The 16,683-nt window shown below is 43.7% G+C and overlaps 1 protein-coding gene across 1 annotated transcript; it reads left to right on the top strand.

Moving 5' to 3' along the window:
- Positions 1 to 1,735: 1,735 nt before the first annotated feature.
- On the top strand, positions 1,736 to 12,151 carry LOC114616187 (uncharacterized protein FLJ43738-like; the record flags this gene model as incomplete). The annotated part of the gene is made up of 4 exons (XM_028761709.1): positions 1,736 to 1,920; positions 4,931 to 5,835; positions 9,222 to 9,416; positions 11,791 to 12,151. Coding segments are annotated over 4 exons (1,646 nt in total), but the record flags the coding sequence as incomplete, so codon positions are not given.
- Positions 12,152 to 16,683: the final 4,532 nt, after the last annotated feature.

The following is a 16,683-nucleotide window of genomic DNA, read 5'->3' as shown; positions in this document are numbered from 1 at the left end:
AGAGAGAGAGAGAGAGAGAGAGAGAGAGAGAGAGAGAGAGAGAGAGAACAGGCAAAGAGAGAGCAAGCTTCCTTTTTCCATGTTCTTTATATAGGATGTCAGCAGAAGGTGTGGTCCGTAGATCTTTCCAGTTCGAAGGTCAGGATTAGAAGTGGGTCTTCCTACTTCAAATGATTTAATTAAAACAATTTTTGCTGGGTAGTGGTGGCACACTCTCTTAATCTCAGCGCTTAGGAGGCAGAGGCAGCCAGATCTCGGTAAGTCTGAGAGCAGCCTGGTCTACAGAGTGAGTTCCAGGACAGCCAGCACTGTACAGAGAAACCCTGTCTCTAAAAACAAAACCCCCAAAACAAAACAAAACAACAACAAACCAAACCAAACTGACCAATCAAGCAACAAAAGACAAAACAAAACAAAAACAATCCCTCCCAGCTGTGCCCAGCCACTTGAATTTTAGTTAATTCCAGATGTAATCAAATTGATAACCAAGAATAGCCATCACAAGTCCACTCCTTGTCAACCTGACACAAAATCATATCTCCTCATGTCATGCTCAATTTCCAGATGAAAACAATAACTGAGTCATAATCATGCTTAACATGATATGACTATCCCATGTACAATTGCAAACAGTGTACATTTAACTAAGTCATAATTATGCTTAACATAATTATCACATACAACTGCAAATGCATTATATATTAACCATGTCATAATTATGCCTGACATAACTATTTCACATACAACTGCAAACATTGTAAATTTAGAATAGGTGTCACTGTCCCTTGAGGAGATGAATATCAGCACGAATGCATTCTTAACAAAATACAACAGAAACTCTCATATCAGTTATAATCCTCTTTTCTGCAACTGGTCACATGGCCTTAGCTGGTATTTATAGCTACCTTCCTCTACTACCCACTGTGTATTTCCTCCACCCTTAGCAAACACCTCACAGGTCTTAGCTCTTTCCCTGGAAGAGTGATCTACCTTCATTCCTGAAGAGTCTGTGCCCTTTGTCCTCCTGCCTGGGGTAGGTTGTTGTAGTTTCCCATTGACTTTAATCACAGAATAAAGTAGCCCTAAAGGATCTTCTGCACTCCAGACATGATCTTTCTTACTCGAATTGTGGGAAAGCAGTCTAATCCCATTGGCACTCTAGATCAGTCACACTCCCTAACACTGGTATTGCTTTCTTAGTCTCTTGGCTTAAGGGCATTAGAAGCCCAACGTGTCCTTGGTGGAGGTGTGGGGTGCTGTGTGTGGTGGGGGTGTGGGTGTTCGTGTAGGGATGTGGAAGTGTGAAGGTGCAGGGGTGTGGGGGTGCAGCCTGAGCTTCCAGTTAGTTCAACAGAATGTTTGCTGTGTTTCCTGGCAGGAGTGCCAGAATAGTAGTATTTGGTTTTATCCTAGATGCCTGGGCTATCTAACTCAGGTTCCTGGCCACCCAAATAGCATCAGGTATGGGTTCCATCTCATGGAATGGGCCATATATCAAATCAGATGTTGGCTGGTTACTCCCACAAGCGTCGTTCCAACTGCTGACTTGGTGTTTACATTTCTCCTTTGGTAGTCTGCAGAGTATCATCTTGTACCAGAGATGCTAGCATCCCTGTCGTTATAAATTTATTATTGGCTCTGGTGACATGAATTTGTTATCATCAGGTTTGGGATGAGAACCTGCTCCTGACTGCCGTGGCTAATGGGGGCTAATGCTGCAGATATTTTCTTCTAGGATGGCAAACGGTCATCTGCCGTGGCAGTGAGAAGTCGGCCAACATTTTAGATTGCTTTTTGACTTTAAAAACAGAAGTTCCTATCATGACTGAACAGCAAAAACAAGACCTGAACCCTCTGACCATAAAGATCAGGTCCGCCTCTTGTCTTCCGATCCAGCCTGTATCCATTCATGATCTGGAGGTAAGAATGAACCCCTGCTTTTTCCACTAAGAGCACCTCCTTATCCCACCCAGGTGGCTATCGTGTGGCATCTTTAATCTTTCATGCACTTGATGTGAGAAATAGCATCCACTCACCACTTGGGGTTCTGTAGGGAGACATGAAAGAGACAAGTGTCGCAAGAGCTGGAGTCACCAGACCTGAGCTTGTCCACTACTCCCTAAGTGTGCTACCAATGGAGATCACTGGCCTGCTTAGAAGTGTGTGGGATTCTCTGTCATGGCCTCAGCCTGCAGATAGACGCTGTTGTAAACCAACCAGGCTCAGTGCCAGTGCATCCTGCCCCCTCTTCTCTGGATCACCGTGTGGAGGACTGCTTCCCTCTTCCTGTGTGTGTGCTCATTGGTTTGGCTGAAGCACATCCTTTAGCATGTATCCTGCCATTACATTTCATATTCTAAAAGAATATTTACATGTTCTTTATATTTCCTGCTCTCCTACTTGGAAAATAGTTTGGTTGGCATCATAGATTGCTTTCTATAAAACATTGAGCAAAACCAACTTGGGGAGGAAAGGGTTTATTACATTTTACAGGTTAGAGTCCACCTCCAAGGGAAGCCAGGAAAGGAGCTCTAACAGGAAACTGGAGAAGAAACTAAAGCAGAAACCACAGAGGAACCCTGCTTACTGACTTGCTCCTCATGGCTTCCTCAGCATATTCTCTCTCTCTCTCTCTCTCTCTCTCTCTCTCTCTCTCTCTCTCTCTTTCTCTCTCTCCCCTCTCTTTCTCCCCCTCTCTTTTTGAGATAGAGTCTCTCTGTGGAGCCCTGGTTGTCCTAGAACTCTCTATGTAGAACAGGCTGTCTCAGACTGCTTTCTTGTATAGCACAGGACCACCTGTTCTAGGGTGGCACCACCCACAATAGGCTTAAGTTAGGCCTTTCTGCATCAATCACTAATCAAGAAAATGCTTTCCTACAGGCCAATCTGACTGAGGCAGTTCCTCAACTAATAATTCTGCCTCCCTAGGTGACTCCAGGTTGTGCCAAATTGACCAAACCCAAAAGAAAACGATCAAACCAACCAAACCAATCAATCAACCAACCATCCATCCATCCATCCATCCATCAATCAATCAATCAAGCAAGCAAGCAAGCAAGCAAGCAAGCAACTAACCAACCAACCAATCAACCAACCAAAGTCAAAACAGCTAGCTAGCACAGTTGGGTTTAGACTTCTTGGTTAAAAATCATTGCTTCAGCATTTGAAGGCATTGTTACTTTTCTCAAAGATTGTAGGATCTTCTTTTTGTCTTCAGAAACTATTATGTGTTTGTATTTGTGTATGTGTGTATATTTGTGTGTTTGTGTATAAATGTATGTGTGTGTTTATGTATGTATATATTTATTTTTGTGTGTGTGTATTTGTGTGTTTGTATTTGTGTATGTGTGTTTGTATGTTTCTGTATATTGGTGTATATGTATCTGTGTATATATGTGTATTTGTGTGTCTGTGTGTTTGTTTATATTTGTGTTTGTGTGTTTGTATATGTATTGAGTTTGGTTCTCAGCATCCTCATAAGGTGGCTTACTACTACCTGTAATTCCACCTCCAGAGGATCTGATGCCTCCTCCTCACCTCCATGGTATCGCTCAGACACACATGCATACACATAATAAAAAAGATAAAACAAAAAAAAAGTGGACTAGAAGTTGCCCTGGTGTCACATGCTTGCAATATCATCACTTTCAAGACTGAGACAGAAAGATCATGATTTCAGGGCCAGCCTGGAATACAAGTGAGATACTGTCTCAAAACTAAGAAAAAAGCCATTGATTGGAATTTCCTATTCACTTATGCATGTTGCCATTTGGGGATTTTCCCTAATAGACGCTTTAGTGTTAGGTCATTTCTGTCGGATGCTCTGCTTCTCTGAGCACTCCCCATTCTTATGCCTGGGAAGTCAGAACCTACATAGAGCATGGGGAACTTGTGGGGACGAGATGTGAGTGGTCCATGGTGTGGGTCTCACACGTCCAGTCCTTTTCATCCTCCTGCAGACTAAACCTGAAGAGTCATGCAGGAAAGATCAGTCACTTGCCGAGGACTGGATCTCAGACAGAAAAGGGAAGCTGTCAGGCCATCACTGAGTCTTCTCTCTAAGGCTCCTGTCTTTAACTATTCCGCTTCTCTTTTCTTTCTACTCAGGCTCTAGGTCTCCAAGTACTGAGTTCTGGGGCAGGGACGGGCTTGCCTCCTGTTGCTCCACACTTGCTGCCAGGCTTTCTAAGCATAGCTCTCTTTCCCCACTCTTCTTCCTGTCTGACCTCTCGCCCGCTTCCCCCATCCTTTATCATGCACTTATTCTGGATTTGTCTGTTTGTTCCCTTTTTGTGGCGCTCTAACACACATAAGCTCCTGGCTTTGACTCTAACATTGCAGAAACAAAAACCAAAGGAGTAATTGCTAGTATCCAGGCATCTCTTCACACTTTTCTTACGCTGTAGCCTTTCTTTGGCTTGTGTTCTTCCAGGTCATAGCGCCAGACATCTTTGCACTGAGGGAACCTCAGCCGCACCAAAGCCACTCCTACATCTGCTTTACCACAGCAGCCTGTTCCGCCACTTAGTCACACCCCAGTAGGATTGTCTTTGCTAATATACTTCCCTTTACCTGGTCTGTGCCCAGGATTAGGACTGGAATTAAAAGCAGATGTAAAAAGAAGCTTTCCACCTATGTCTCCATGGCACTTGCTGTTTGGGGAAGGGGAGGGAGATCACTTGTCCTTAAGCCTGTATGTGGCCTGTGTCTTGTGATGCTCGTGTCTTGTTCATTCACGCAGCCTGCATGCCTGTGCTGACCTCACAGTGTGTCTCTGATAAAGGAGGAAACTTGGCTTCAGGACTTTGGGCAGTGAGTGTGCTATGCTGGGCACACAGGTGGAATATGACCTGTGGAATATGCTGTCCCTCTCTCTTGTAGAGTTTGTGCATACATGTGGAGTGTGACGTGCTGTCCTTCTCTCCTACAGAGGCTGTGCAGCCCTGTCTACTGCAGATACCAGTTCCACAGTACTCCGGTGCACGAGACCAAGAGAGAGCCCCATGGGACTCATGTATTTTTTCACGATATCAATGTCATCTTCCTTGGGGCCATGCACCCCAGTGATGTGAGGGAGTACCTGGAAGGACCCCCCATGGTAGTTGAAGTCCATGACAGGGACCGGAAGTCAGAGGAATATTCCCGGAAGCCTACCCTGTTTGGAGAGGACTTTTTAGATTCATACTTCAATCTCCAAGCTTTCATCTCTTCCAAAGACACAGAGACTAACCCCTATGAGTCACAGAACAAGATTTGGGATCCTTATGGGGTTGCCAGAGTCAGTTTTGCTGACCTCCTCCTTGGTTATAAGTACTTGAACCTCATTGTCCCCATCCACAACTGTGAGCCAAAGTCTCCCAACTGGAGCCAGGATAGTAGGAACAGAAGGGCTTTAGGATTCCAGGCTCCCACAGATGTCCTCCAGCACAGCTCAATCCCCATAGGCAACTACCTGGAGGCAAACTCTTTACTCAAGCTCCGAGTAGACATTGCAGTACCCTTGGGTAGTTGGTCCAGAGCTCCTGAGTTTGACCTAATGGGTACCCATTTTGGTCGCATCATTTTTGTGTTCAATGTCAAGAAGCTGTCCCTCCTACAGAGCCTGCTACAGGACATCACCATAATCAATGCTAAAGCCCTGGACCTGGACAGTTATCCCCTCCAGAACATCCAGCAAATTCTGTCAGCCTTCAAGGTGCGTGTGAAGGTCCAGGAGCAGCAGAACCTGGATGTGCTCACTGGCTTCCATCTGTTGGATGGGAAGATCCATCTTTTTATTCTAGAAGGCTTGGCAGACCATGGCTTGAGGCGGCTGTGGGAGAGTTACCAGAGCAGGTAGGTAGACTTGGTCCCAGTCAGAAGAAAGCAATGGCAGTCTGAATACAGGGCAAACAGAACAGCTCTTTTAAACCCATGGCCAGGTTCAATGTCCTCTAGACACTGACAACAGGCAGACCTGGCTGTTTTAGCTGGAAGGAGAAATGTAGGATTGGGCTGGTGAGATGGCTTAGTGGGTATAGGTGCTTTCTGTGTTATCCTGGTGCCCCAAGTTAAATCTACAGAACTCACCGAAGGAAAGGAAAGAACTCACTTTACAAAGTTGCCACCTGATCTCTATGCATGTGTGTTGCCGTGGTGCACGGATGATGGTGATGATGATGATGATGATGATGATGATGATATATAAGCATTTTTAAATGAAACAGAACTTAGGGTGATTTAGAACATAGTTACCAAGAGAGGGCTCTGTGAACGTTAGGTTTAACTTGTTTGAGGCACAGGCTCTTTCTTTAGTGCGAAGGTGGATTTCATGGCCTCAGACCTCATTTGGTAACAGCCAGTGGTCCGAAGTTTTTACTCTATCCAAGAGGGGGCTGTACCACTGTGGGCCTGTCCTGATGTACTGACAAGCTGAGAGACACCAGAGAGAAGCATGACTTCTCTTTAGATGTATACCTGAGACAACCAAAAATATATATCCGCACCAAAATCTGTAAATGAATGTATATAGTATATAGTAGTCAATAAGTAGGAACCAGCTAGGTGTGGTGGCACACACGTTTAGCCACAGTGCAGGGGAGGCAGAGGCAGGTGGGTCTCTGTGAGTTGGAGTTCTAGGACAACCAGGACTGTTATACAGAGAAACCCTGTGCCCCCAAAATCAACCAACCAAACCCCCAAATCCCAGAAAACAAAACAAATAAAAAGTAGGAACCAGGTGTCTCTCAGCTGATCATCACAATGTGGCTTGTGACACAGGATGCTTGTGACACAGGATGCTTGTGACACAGGATGCAATGTGCAATGTAGTGGGGCATACAGTGACACCTGTAACGTGGTCACAGCGCAAGAACTGATTTTAAAAACCCAGACAGAGAAACATGAACAAACAGGGCTCTGTGGTAGAAAAACTCGGAGAAAAGTTTGGACAACTTTTTCTCCACAGGGGGGAAAAAAAGGAAAACAAGTTCCTATCAAGCCATTGATAAAAACAAATTCTATTCATAAAAACAAACTTAGCCATTCATAAAAACAAACTCAGCTGATTAAAATCTATGTGGTTTAAAAAAAAGATGATATTTTTATTAAGTTAATTTTACGTGTTTGAGTGTTTTATGTGCATGTTTGGCCGTGGACCTTGTGTGTGCAGTCCTGTGGAGGACAGAAGAGGGCATTAGATCCCTTAGAACTTGAGTTACAGATGGTTGCGAGTCACCACACGGTTGCTGGTAACCAAAATCTGGTCCTCTACAAGATCAGTAAGTACCCTGAAGCACTGAGCTAGCTCTCTAGCCTCTCTATGTAGGTTTTAAACTTTGTTTTGAGGTAATTATATATAAACCAGAGACTCAAAAATGTGAGCAGGAGATCCTCTGTAGCCCTGCCCAGCTTCCCTCTGATGTGATAGCTAACCCAGGGTTCTGTGTCATGTGGGCACATGAAGTCTGTCACATGTGAATCATGCAGACACTATAATCAAGATGCAGAATTATTTGTGCCACCTCAAAGATTGTTCTCCTGTTGCCATAGTAACCGTGCCCACCTTCCTTTACAGTTCTTAATTCTCAGCAACCACAAATTCGTTCCATCCTATGGTTTTATTATTTTGAAAATACTACGTTAAGTTTCAAGTGCCACATATTCTTTCATCCCTTACAGAAGCATAACTTGATTTTTATGAGCTGATAAACCAACTCACTGAGTGAAGGAGTTGTCTTTGTTTTGGGAAATTCTTTGGTGTTTTCTACATAGGCCATCATGCAAGAGGGGTGACTTCTTCCCCTTTCAGTCTGCATGCTTTTGTCTTTTGTTTCCAGGTGTTCTGGGGAGGATTTGCAGAGCTGTTTTCTGTGAGTGGTGGGTATAAGCAAGTTCACCTTGTTTTGTCCATGCACAGAAGGCATTTAACCTTCCTCTGTGGTGTCAGGAGTAAGGCATCTATCTCTTTGTTCTCTGTCAGCTTGAGGAGGCCTCTCTCTCTCTCTGCCTGCTCTGCTAAGGGTTTCCAAAAGCATTCCTTCACACAGTGCATGAAAGGCAGCTGCAAATAGACTATAACACCTCTTTTTAAACTGTGAACTTGGAAATAATTGAGGACTCACAAGTTGCAAAAATAGTAGTTACTCATTTCCCCACTTCCCTGGTGGCAGCATCTTTATAACCCTCTGTGCTTTCTTGATTGACAAAGCACAGCTAGCTAGACTAAGATGGTCTGAACTTTTAAAATCCTTTTTTGGTGGAGGGGGGAGGAAGAGAGATAGAAAGTTTCACTTTGTAACCGACGATGTCCTGGAACTCAGTAGCTTTGGTTGTTTTTAAATCCCCACCAATTCTCCTGCCTCAACTTTCTGAGTTCTGGGGTTGCAGATGTGAACCACCATGCTCATATTTTTAAGAATCTAATTTTGAGAAGCAAAAATATCAAAAATTTAGATGACAAGAAAACACACTCATGATAATAGACTAGAGAAAAATTTCTCCAGTAAGACAGAAAGAATAAGAGAGAGAACGATACATCCTTTAGCTACATGCAAAGGAGTAGTTTTTGTTCAATAAAATACCATACATTTTTTAAAATGAAAGCAACGAATAGAAAATATTTGCAATGTATGAAACAAAATTTGCAGTCTTAACTGAATTAAAAACAAACAAACAAACAAACAAAATAACAACAACAAACTGTGTTGAACATGGTGTGGATACGGCCTGTGGTCTGGCACTCAGGAGGAGATGTAAGAAGGGATCATGACCAGGCTATCCTGGGCTGCCAGAGAGATGGTAAACGAAAGTTCTATGAATCAGTATGACAGCATTAAAACATCTGAGTGGAAGCTTGGTGGATGACCCAAATACTTCACATAGGAGGAACTACAGTGTCCAAGGAGAGGTTTCCGAGGAAACAGGAGGGTGGGCACAGATCTCACTTACAGGAGCATCACCTGGGGCACTTATAGGGAACTGTATTTAGGAACCTGGCCAGGTTCTACTGAGAGAGTACCAAGGGTGATCCCTGATCAAGGAGGCAGAGGAACAGGCATGGGGACAGCTGGCCCCAGCCATCACTGTTTTCAGGGTCTCAAGCTGGGTCTACCCATTGCATTTACTACCATTACATTCTATCCATTGCTTTTAAACAAACAAAAGAAAACCCTTGCTGGACAGAGCAACGCCATCAGGTGTTCCCAGGATTCACAGTCAATGCTAATGCTCCTTCTTTCTAGTGTTACTGCCTCCAACCGTGCAGCATGCAAGGTGCTGTATGACTCCAGGATGCTCTTCCGCAACCGCCTGTACGCGGACCTGGAGACTATGCTGTACCACGTACATTTGTTCAGGCCCGTGTCAGTGCTCCTGCGGTACCCTGCACTCTATGTTCGTGGGGCTGTGTCACGCATGGCCTTTCAGGCACTGTCTAGGTGAGTGTGGATTGGGGCCGGAGGAGCCATCCCATTATCTGGAAGCCAGGTGGGCAAGCGGGGCAGCAGAATGTCCTGCCCTTCCCAGGCTCCAGGAGAAACAGATGCAGGTTCTCCTGAAATGTATCAGAGCATGTTACCTGAAAGGGGACTGGCCATTAGGATGAGCAACTCTGCCTAGTCTGCTCCCGTGGGGAAACATTCTAGAAGGATCTGAGGAGTTAACAACTGGTCAGAGTATAATTTCCAGTGAGAACTGGGGATACAGACTGCCACATCAGCTGCAACCTTTCCTTTGACCCAGCACGTCCCTTCCCTTCTGCCCTAAGGCCAGTCCCACATGCCTTCTCTATTGCTGAGAAAGCCTGTGGCCAAACACGTGCAGTAACTGTCCTCTTTGCTGTGCCCTGCCTATCAGCCTTCCTTTGTACCAGGTGTCCTGAGGGTTTCACCATCCCTCTGCAGACCAGCCTTGGCTGAGGGGTGCTGGAACCTTGAGGCCCCAGTTCAGAGGGAGCTGGACGTGAGGCACAAGTACCACAGAGGTGTTGCATGGGCAGTCCATGTGTGTATCCCTTGGGGCACAAGAGAGCAACAGGGCATCTGGGGAGGCAGGAAAAGAGATACCTTGATGAGCCACTGGAGATTATTACCTTGACAGCCTCTCCCAAGCATGGGGTAGGCTGTAATCACTAGCTTCCTATTTTTAAGAAGCTCTGACCTCAGCTAGCACTGTTGAATTGGTGAAGCAGGAGAGTAAGGAGTTAAGGGGGCACAAGCCCAGGAGGAAGAGAAACGACGGAAGGAGAGCTCAGGGTGAAGAAGGCTTTCGCTTGCTTCTAGATTTCTTCTTAAAGTTAGGGAAGGGTCTGGGATGGGTGCTCCAGCATTTGGATGTTAGAGGCAAAGGCTAGACATTCCATTTTGGTAGATTATACAATAGAGTTGGGAGTTGGAGAATCTATATTGGGGGAACCAGTGTTCACAATATACTTTTTGTATTAGGTGTTTGCGATGGTTGATTTTGTTTTTTCAAGGCAGGGTTTCTTTGTGTAGGCCAGGCTGACCTAGAACTCACAGAGATCCTCTTGTCCCAGCCTTCTAAGTGATGGGATTAAAGGCATTTGTCATGTGATGGTGATCTTAATTATCAATTTGATGGCATTTGGAATCACCATGGAAATACACTTCTGGGTGTGCCTTTTAAGGTATTTCCAGATAGGTTAACTGATCAGGGAAGACACATCCAGAATGTGGCCTGTTAAACACTATGGGGTTTAAAGTTGGATTAAACAAATGTATTTTGGATTGTGAGATCAAAATAAGACTTTAGGATTAAGGGTGGAATGTTATAATTTCTAAGTGATGCCTTTAGCAGTCATGTTGACGAGGATTGGACTTTTGATGGATAATTTTAATTGTCAATATAATGGTTTTAGAATCATCAGGGAAACATCTTTCAGTTTGCTTGTGAGGGTTTTTCCAAAAAGAATTTACTGAGCAAAGATTTGCCCTGAATGCTGGTGGCATGACCCCTTAAGGTGGGGTCATGACTGAGTAAGAAGAGAGAAAGCTTGTGCCAGAGTTCATTCCTTCCTGCTTCCTGCCTGTGGATGATGCAGTGTGATCAGCTACCCTAGGCTTTGACTATCCATGCCTTCTCAGCCGTGAGGCACTGCATCCCCTCCAACTGAAAGCCAAAAATGAACACTCTGCTTTCAAGTTGCTTGTTAGGTATTTGACAACAGCAACAAGCAAAGTGACTAATGTACTGCTACAGCCACAGTCACTGTGTCTTTTTTTTGTTTCTGACAGTTGAGGAAACAGAGGTTCAGAAAGGCAAGTAAGAGACAGTCTGCTAAGTCAGGACTATATCTCGCCTCAGACTTGGGAAACAGCAGGGGTAGTGAGTAGCACCCAGAAGTTCCCAGATGCTGTCAGTGTGGCTCCTGGGACCACTACTGTAGGCCAGCCTAGGTGTGGTCCATTGCTTCCCATGGGATTCAGGAGGTAGCACTGCCACTCAGGCTACAAGCTCTGCTGGAAAGAGCTGTGATTGCATCATTTTCTCCACTGCAGGAGGACTCTGAGATCTACTTGCTAAGGGTCAGCTAGTGTATTGGGGTGCTTCTCTAGCAGAGTGTGGGGCTGATGAAGACCATGAATAAAGCCACAGTCAGAAAAAAACCCTTGGTGCTTATTGTGGGAAGCCCCTAATTTTAGCAAGCTTGGGGATAAGAGGCATATACCAGGAGTCGTAGCCAACTAAACCAGCTCGGACCTGGCACCACTAGTCACCTGACCTTTCACTTCTGCTGTGAAGTGAGGGTGTTTATGCAGGTGAGGCTGAGCGGCTGGCCGTTCCTCATTTCAGGATCCATGACATCTGCCACAACAGCACCAGGCTCAAGGAGGTGGTTATGAGAGACCTGCTGCCTTCTTCCTCCATGATTAAAGACCTCAGCCAAGAGTTTGGGATACCCATTTCTCAGGAAGATCTCACAGATGGAAAGCTGTTGGCCCCATCACCCCAGCCTGATGTCAATGATGAGGACTTCCCACATCGACCTTCTAATCTCCCACAGGAGATTCAAGCCCACCAGGAGAAGTACCTGCAGTGGCGGAACAACATGCTGTTGAAGAACCAAGTCCATAGGGATAGCGTTGTCCAGGTGGGCATCTCTCTTCCCTCCATGCTGGGGCTCCCGGATTCCGAGGGGTTCAGGGCCCAGTAAGAGATACAGGCCAGATGCCTCTGGCCTCTGCTTTTTCTTTTGATTTGGGACACTGGGCTGGACAGGCAGCAGCATGGAAGGCAAAGCTGAATTATGCCAGAGCATTTGCTTCCTGTCCCACTTATCTCAGCTGTCCTTGAGTATGAGAAAGAGTGAACTTAGGCAGAGAACACTTACCACAGTACCAATGTTTATTTTAGAACTGTTATGGGTATAACATCTTGCTTAAGCTGCTAAGGCCACGGGTATCATATAATATATAAAATATAAAATATAAAATATAAAATATAAAATATAAAATATAAAATATAAAATATAAAATATATAATATATAATATATAATATATAATAAATATATAATATAATATATTCTATATTACACATGTAATAATATGTAATATACAATATAATTACTATATAAATAAATATAGTATATGTAATATAGATAACAAATATATGTAATATATAATAGTAATAAAGCATATAAAGTAAAGTAGAGAACACATGAAGAGGAGATAGTAGAAGATGGAGATGCTGGTGAGGTAATGGAAGATCAGTGGTATGTAGCCTGGATGGCCAAGGGTATTAACTTAGCCCAAGATAGCTCCAACATCTTGGAAGTGCAAACATGAATATGTTGCTCACGATCTTCCTTTGTGAGGCTCTCCCCACCCTCTACTTTCATGTTCCACTTCTAGTCTCCAAGACCCCCTTCTGTGCATCTATAATTACTTACTTATTGGTGGCCATTTCTTTAGCAATTTAAAGGCATTGTAACTATATGCCAACTCATTTTCTGCTGAAATTGTGCAGTTGTTTTTTTAGGATATACACTTAGGATTAGAATTGCTGAATGCTAGCTGCATTGCCTAGATCATATGTTGCTTTTCAAAGTAATAATTAAGTCAATATATGCATGTAGCCAGTCTTTGCTACTTTAAGGGTTCTTCTTTTTCCCACTCTTTGTCCCCCTGGTTTCACCCCCTAACACTCAATAGGAGAGAAACAAGGATGGAGGGGAGAGAGGAATTAGGAAAATCCCTGAATCTTTCCCTTCTTTCCTTTTGTTTCTTTTTTGTCCATGGCTACTAACAAACCACAATCAACATCTCTAAATGAACAACAAGAGGAAGATGGGGGAAGAAAGGAGAGAGTGGGGGAGAGGGGGGAGGGAGAGAAGAGAGAGGAGAGAGGAGAGCATGCCTGAGTAGGTATGGGTGCTTGTAGAGGCCAGAAGTGGTCATCAGGTCTCTGGATGCTGGAGCTCCAAGAGGCTGGATGCTGAAACCAGACTCAGATCTTCTGAAAGAGCAGCAAGAGCTGCTGATGGGTGGGCCATCTCTCTAGCCCTGGACATGTATATTCAATTTCTAGTTTTTAGTTTTATTTCATGTGCATGGATAGTTTGCCTCCATGTTTGTACACTGTGGCCTGGAGCCTGTGGAGGCCAGAAGAGGCCACTGGGTCTTCTGGAACTGGAGTTACAGATGGTTGTGTGGGTGCTGGGAACCAAACCCAAGTCCTCTGGAAAAGCAGCAAGTTCTCTTGACCTCTGAGCCATCTCTCTAGCCTTTCAAAATAGTTTTGTAAATTCCATTTCTCATGCATTTGGACTTTGGGTTCTACCTTAATTCCATTGACATCAGTGAGTATATTTTGTGTCTTTTTTTGTTGTTGTTGTTGTGACTTGCTTCACAGCTAAGTCTCTTAAAATGCTTGAGGAAATGCTCCAGTGTTTGTGAAAATGTGTGTCCCACAGTTACTTAACAGCTGTGCACGTCTGATATGTCAGCTTGGTGATTTGTCAGGCTCGATATATCCTGGTTATTGTTTTCAAAAGCAGAGTCATGGTTTATTAAAATAGATTTTAACAGAGATTTAAGCATGGGCCATCAATAAGTATTATGGAAAGAATGGGATACACCCAAGTTCTAGTAAAGGCATTTCAAGACAGTTACGTAGTTGTTGTTATTATTATTGTCTTATTTTTATTTTTGTTTATTTATTTTTTTAAAGATAGGGTTTCTCTGTTTAGCTCTGGCTGTCTTAGAACTTACTCAATAGACCAAGCTGTACTTAAACTCAGAGACTGGCTTGCCTCTGCCTCCTAAATGCTGGGATTAAAGAAGTATACCACCATGTCTGGCATTATTGTTATTTTTTTCAGTGCTAAAGATTGAATTCAGGGCAGCATACATGCTAGGCTCTACAGCCGAGTTATGCTTCCAGTTTGTCTTTGAAATGTGTTTTTTTTTTTCAGTTAGTTACCAGGAAAAGTCTTGATAAAGTCAACTATGATTATGAGTTTATTTTTTATTTTTTTGGTTAGGTGTCTCTTTTGCCTTTTAAAAAATATACAAATATATTTAAATATATACAAATATATTTAGATATATACAAATATAAAATAGAACTTTTTGTCTTTTTTGATTTGTTCATCGTATAACTACTTATAGGACTCTTTATCTTTGAGTATATTTTTAGAAGTATACATTAAATAAAATATACAAATCTAGGCTGGTGAGATGGCTCAGTGGGAAAACACTTGCCATCCAGGCCTGATATCCAGTTCTATCTCTGGAGCCCGTGGAAAAAGGAGAGGATCAACTCCCAAAAGTTATCTTCTGACCTCCATATATGTGCTGTGGAACGCATGGACCTTCAGACACACACGCACACACACACACACACCACATTAAACAAATATATACAACCCCTCCACAAATCTCAGCTATCTAGCCCTGATCCTTAGTACACATGTCTATGAAAACACTACCTAAATCACAACATCCCGCCCCCAAAGTGTCACACACCTGTTAATCACTATTTTGAATCCAAGTACCGTGCAACCATTTTGTATTGTACTTTGTTTAATGGAGCCATATATGTGTGGTCATGCGCATGTCTGGTTTTTATCCCACACAGGTACTTTCTCGGATTTCACATGGTTTTTCATGTATATTTAGCTCTGGTCAAGTTTTAATTGAGTATATACCATGGCAGATTTACTCACTTTTCTACTAAATTGTCTGTGGATTGATTCCACTGGAGATTTTTGTTGGCTGGTGGGGTTGTTGGTGAATAAGCTTCCGACTAATTTTTCATATATTATTATTATATATTTGGGTGCGTTTTGTGACATGCTTGTTCAAATTTATGCCTTTTCTCTTTTTTGATAAATATGTGTGTTTTTTCTTGCTGCTTCAGAAATGTTTTCTAATCTTTAGTTAGATTTGGGTTATTTGTCAGATATTACATATTTTTATTCTCAGTCTGTGTGTGTCTTCTTATTGTCTAATGTTGCATTATTAAGAGACAGTTTAATATTTTCAGGTACTAATTCATCATTTGTGTCTAGATTTTTGGGGGCATTCATTTCCTGGACTTGCCCACACAACTGAGTACACCCTTTGTCTGGATCTAATAATCTAGCTCAAGTCTCCCCAGCCTCCAGGTTCTTTGAGCCAGGGTTTCTCTGTGTAGTCCTGGCTGTCCTAGAATTCTCTGTAGACCAGACTGGCCTCAAACTCAGAGACTGGCCTGTCTCTGCCTCCTGAGTGCTGGGACTAAATGCACGTGCCATCATCGCCTGACTAGACTGAAGTTTTTACGTGTATTCCATTCACTATGCTGCTGCGGAATGTGATGTCGGTATGACTTTTACAGACAGCCTGCTGTTTTCCTCTGAATGTTAAAAAAAAAATTATTTCGTCTTTGTTGTGTGACTTTTCAGGGGAAACCACAAACATTTATTAACATGGATAAGGCACCAATGACAGCTCAAAGAAACGAGTCTGTAGGTCTAACTTGAAGGACCAGGGAGTTTGTTGGGGTTTCCTACAGGGCAAGGGTGACTGCTGCATTACTGACAAATCCACCCAAGCATTGCTGCAGCTCCCTGTGCTGCTTGTGGGCCACTTGGCCAGCCAACTTTTCATCCCCACAGCCCCTGTGGGCCATGACCAGATCCAGTGGCTCCTCTAGCTGGTTGTCTTGCTGTGTGCTGACCCTTGACCTGCCTTGGCTCTGTTGCTGAGGGTCACAGCCACATCTGCCTGCACCGGTGCTTTCCTTGTGTGTGGGTAACAGTTGCAACCTTTCTTCTGACTGTATGGTGATCCTCCCTGGGACTCTAGCCCAGCCATTGGCTTATGTTTAGGTAACCATCTGGACCTTAGATGCTTTTTTGAGCAGAAGGTAATTATTTTTCCAGATCCAGGAGGCGAATGACAGGTGAGGAGAGAGTGTGGACAGGTTCCTCTGTGCCCTCTTCCCTTCTGAGGTCCCACTCGCATTCTCCCGACTTGTTTCCTGTTTCATCTTTCGTTTCCATTGCTCAGCCAATCTTATTTCTCTTTTTCTATCTCTCTTTCATTTTTTTCTCCTGGTGTTCCTGGTGATTGAACTCAGGTCTTTGCTCATACTAGGCAATGGCTCTACCACCGAGCTGCCACACCCAGACCTTGTTTTTGTTTTAGACAGGTTCTGTTTATGTAGCTCAGCTGGCTTCACACATGGTCCTCCTACCTTTG

Source organism: Grammomys surdaster, unplaced genomic scaffold (assembly GCF_004785775.1).
Source record: "Grammomys surdaster isolate TR1022 unplaced genomic scaffold, NIH_TR_1.0 308968, whole genome shotgun sequence".
NCBI classification, from domain to species: Eukaryota; Metazoa; Chordata; class Mammalia; order Rodentia; family Muridae; genus Grammomys; species Grammomys surdaster.
The sequence above is the reverse complement of the archived record's forward strand: the minus strand, read 5'-3'. Positions and strand labels throughout refer to the sequence as shown.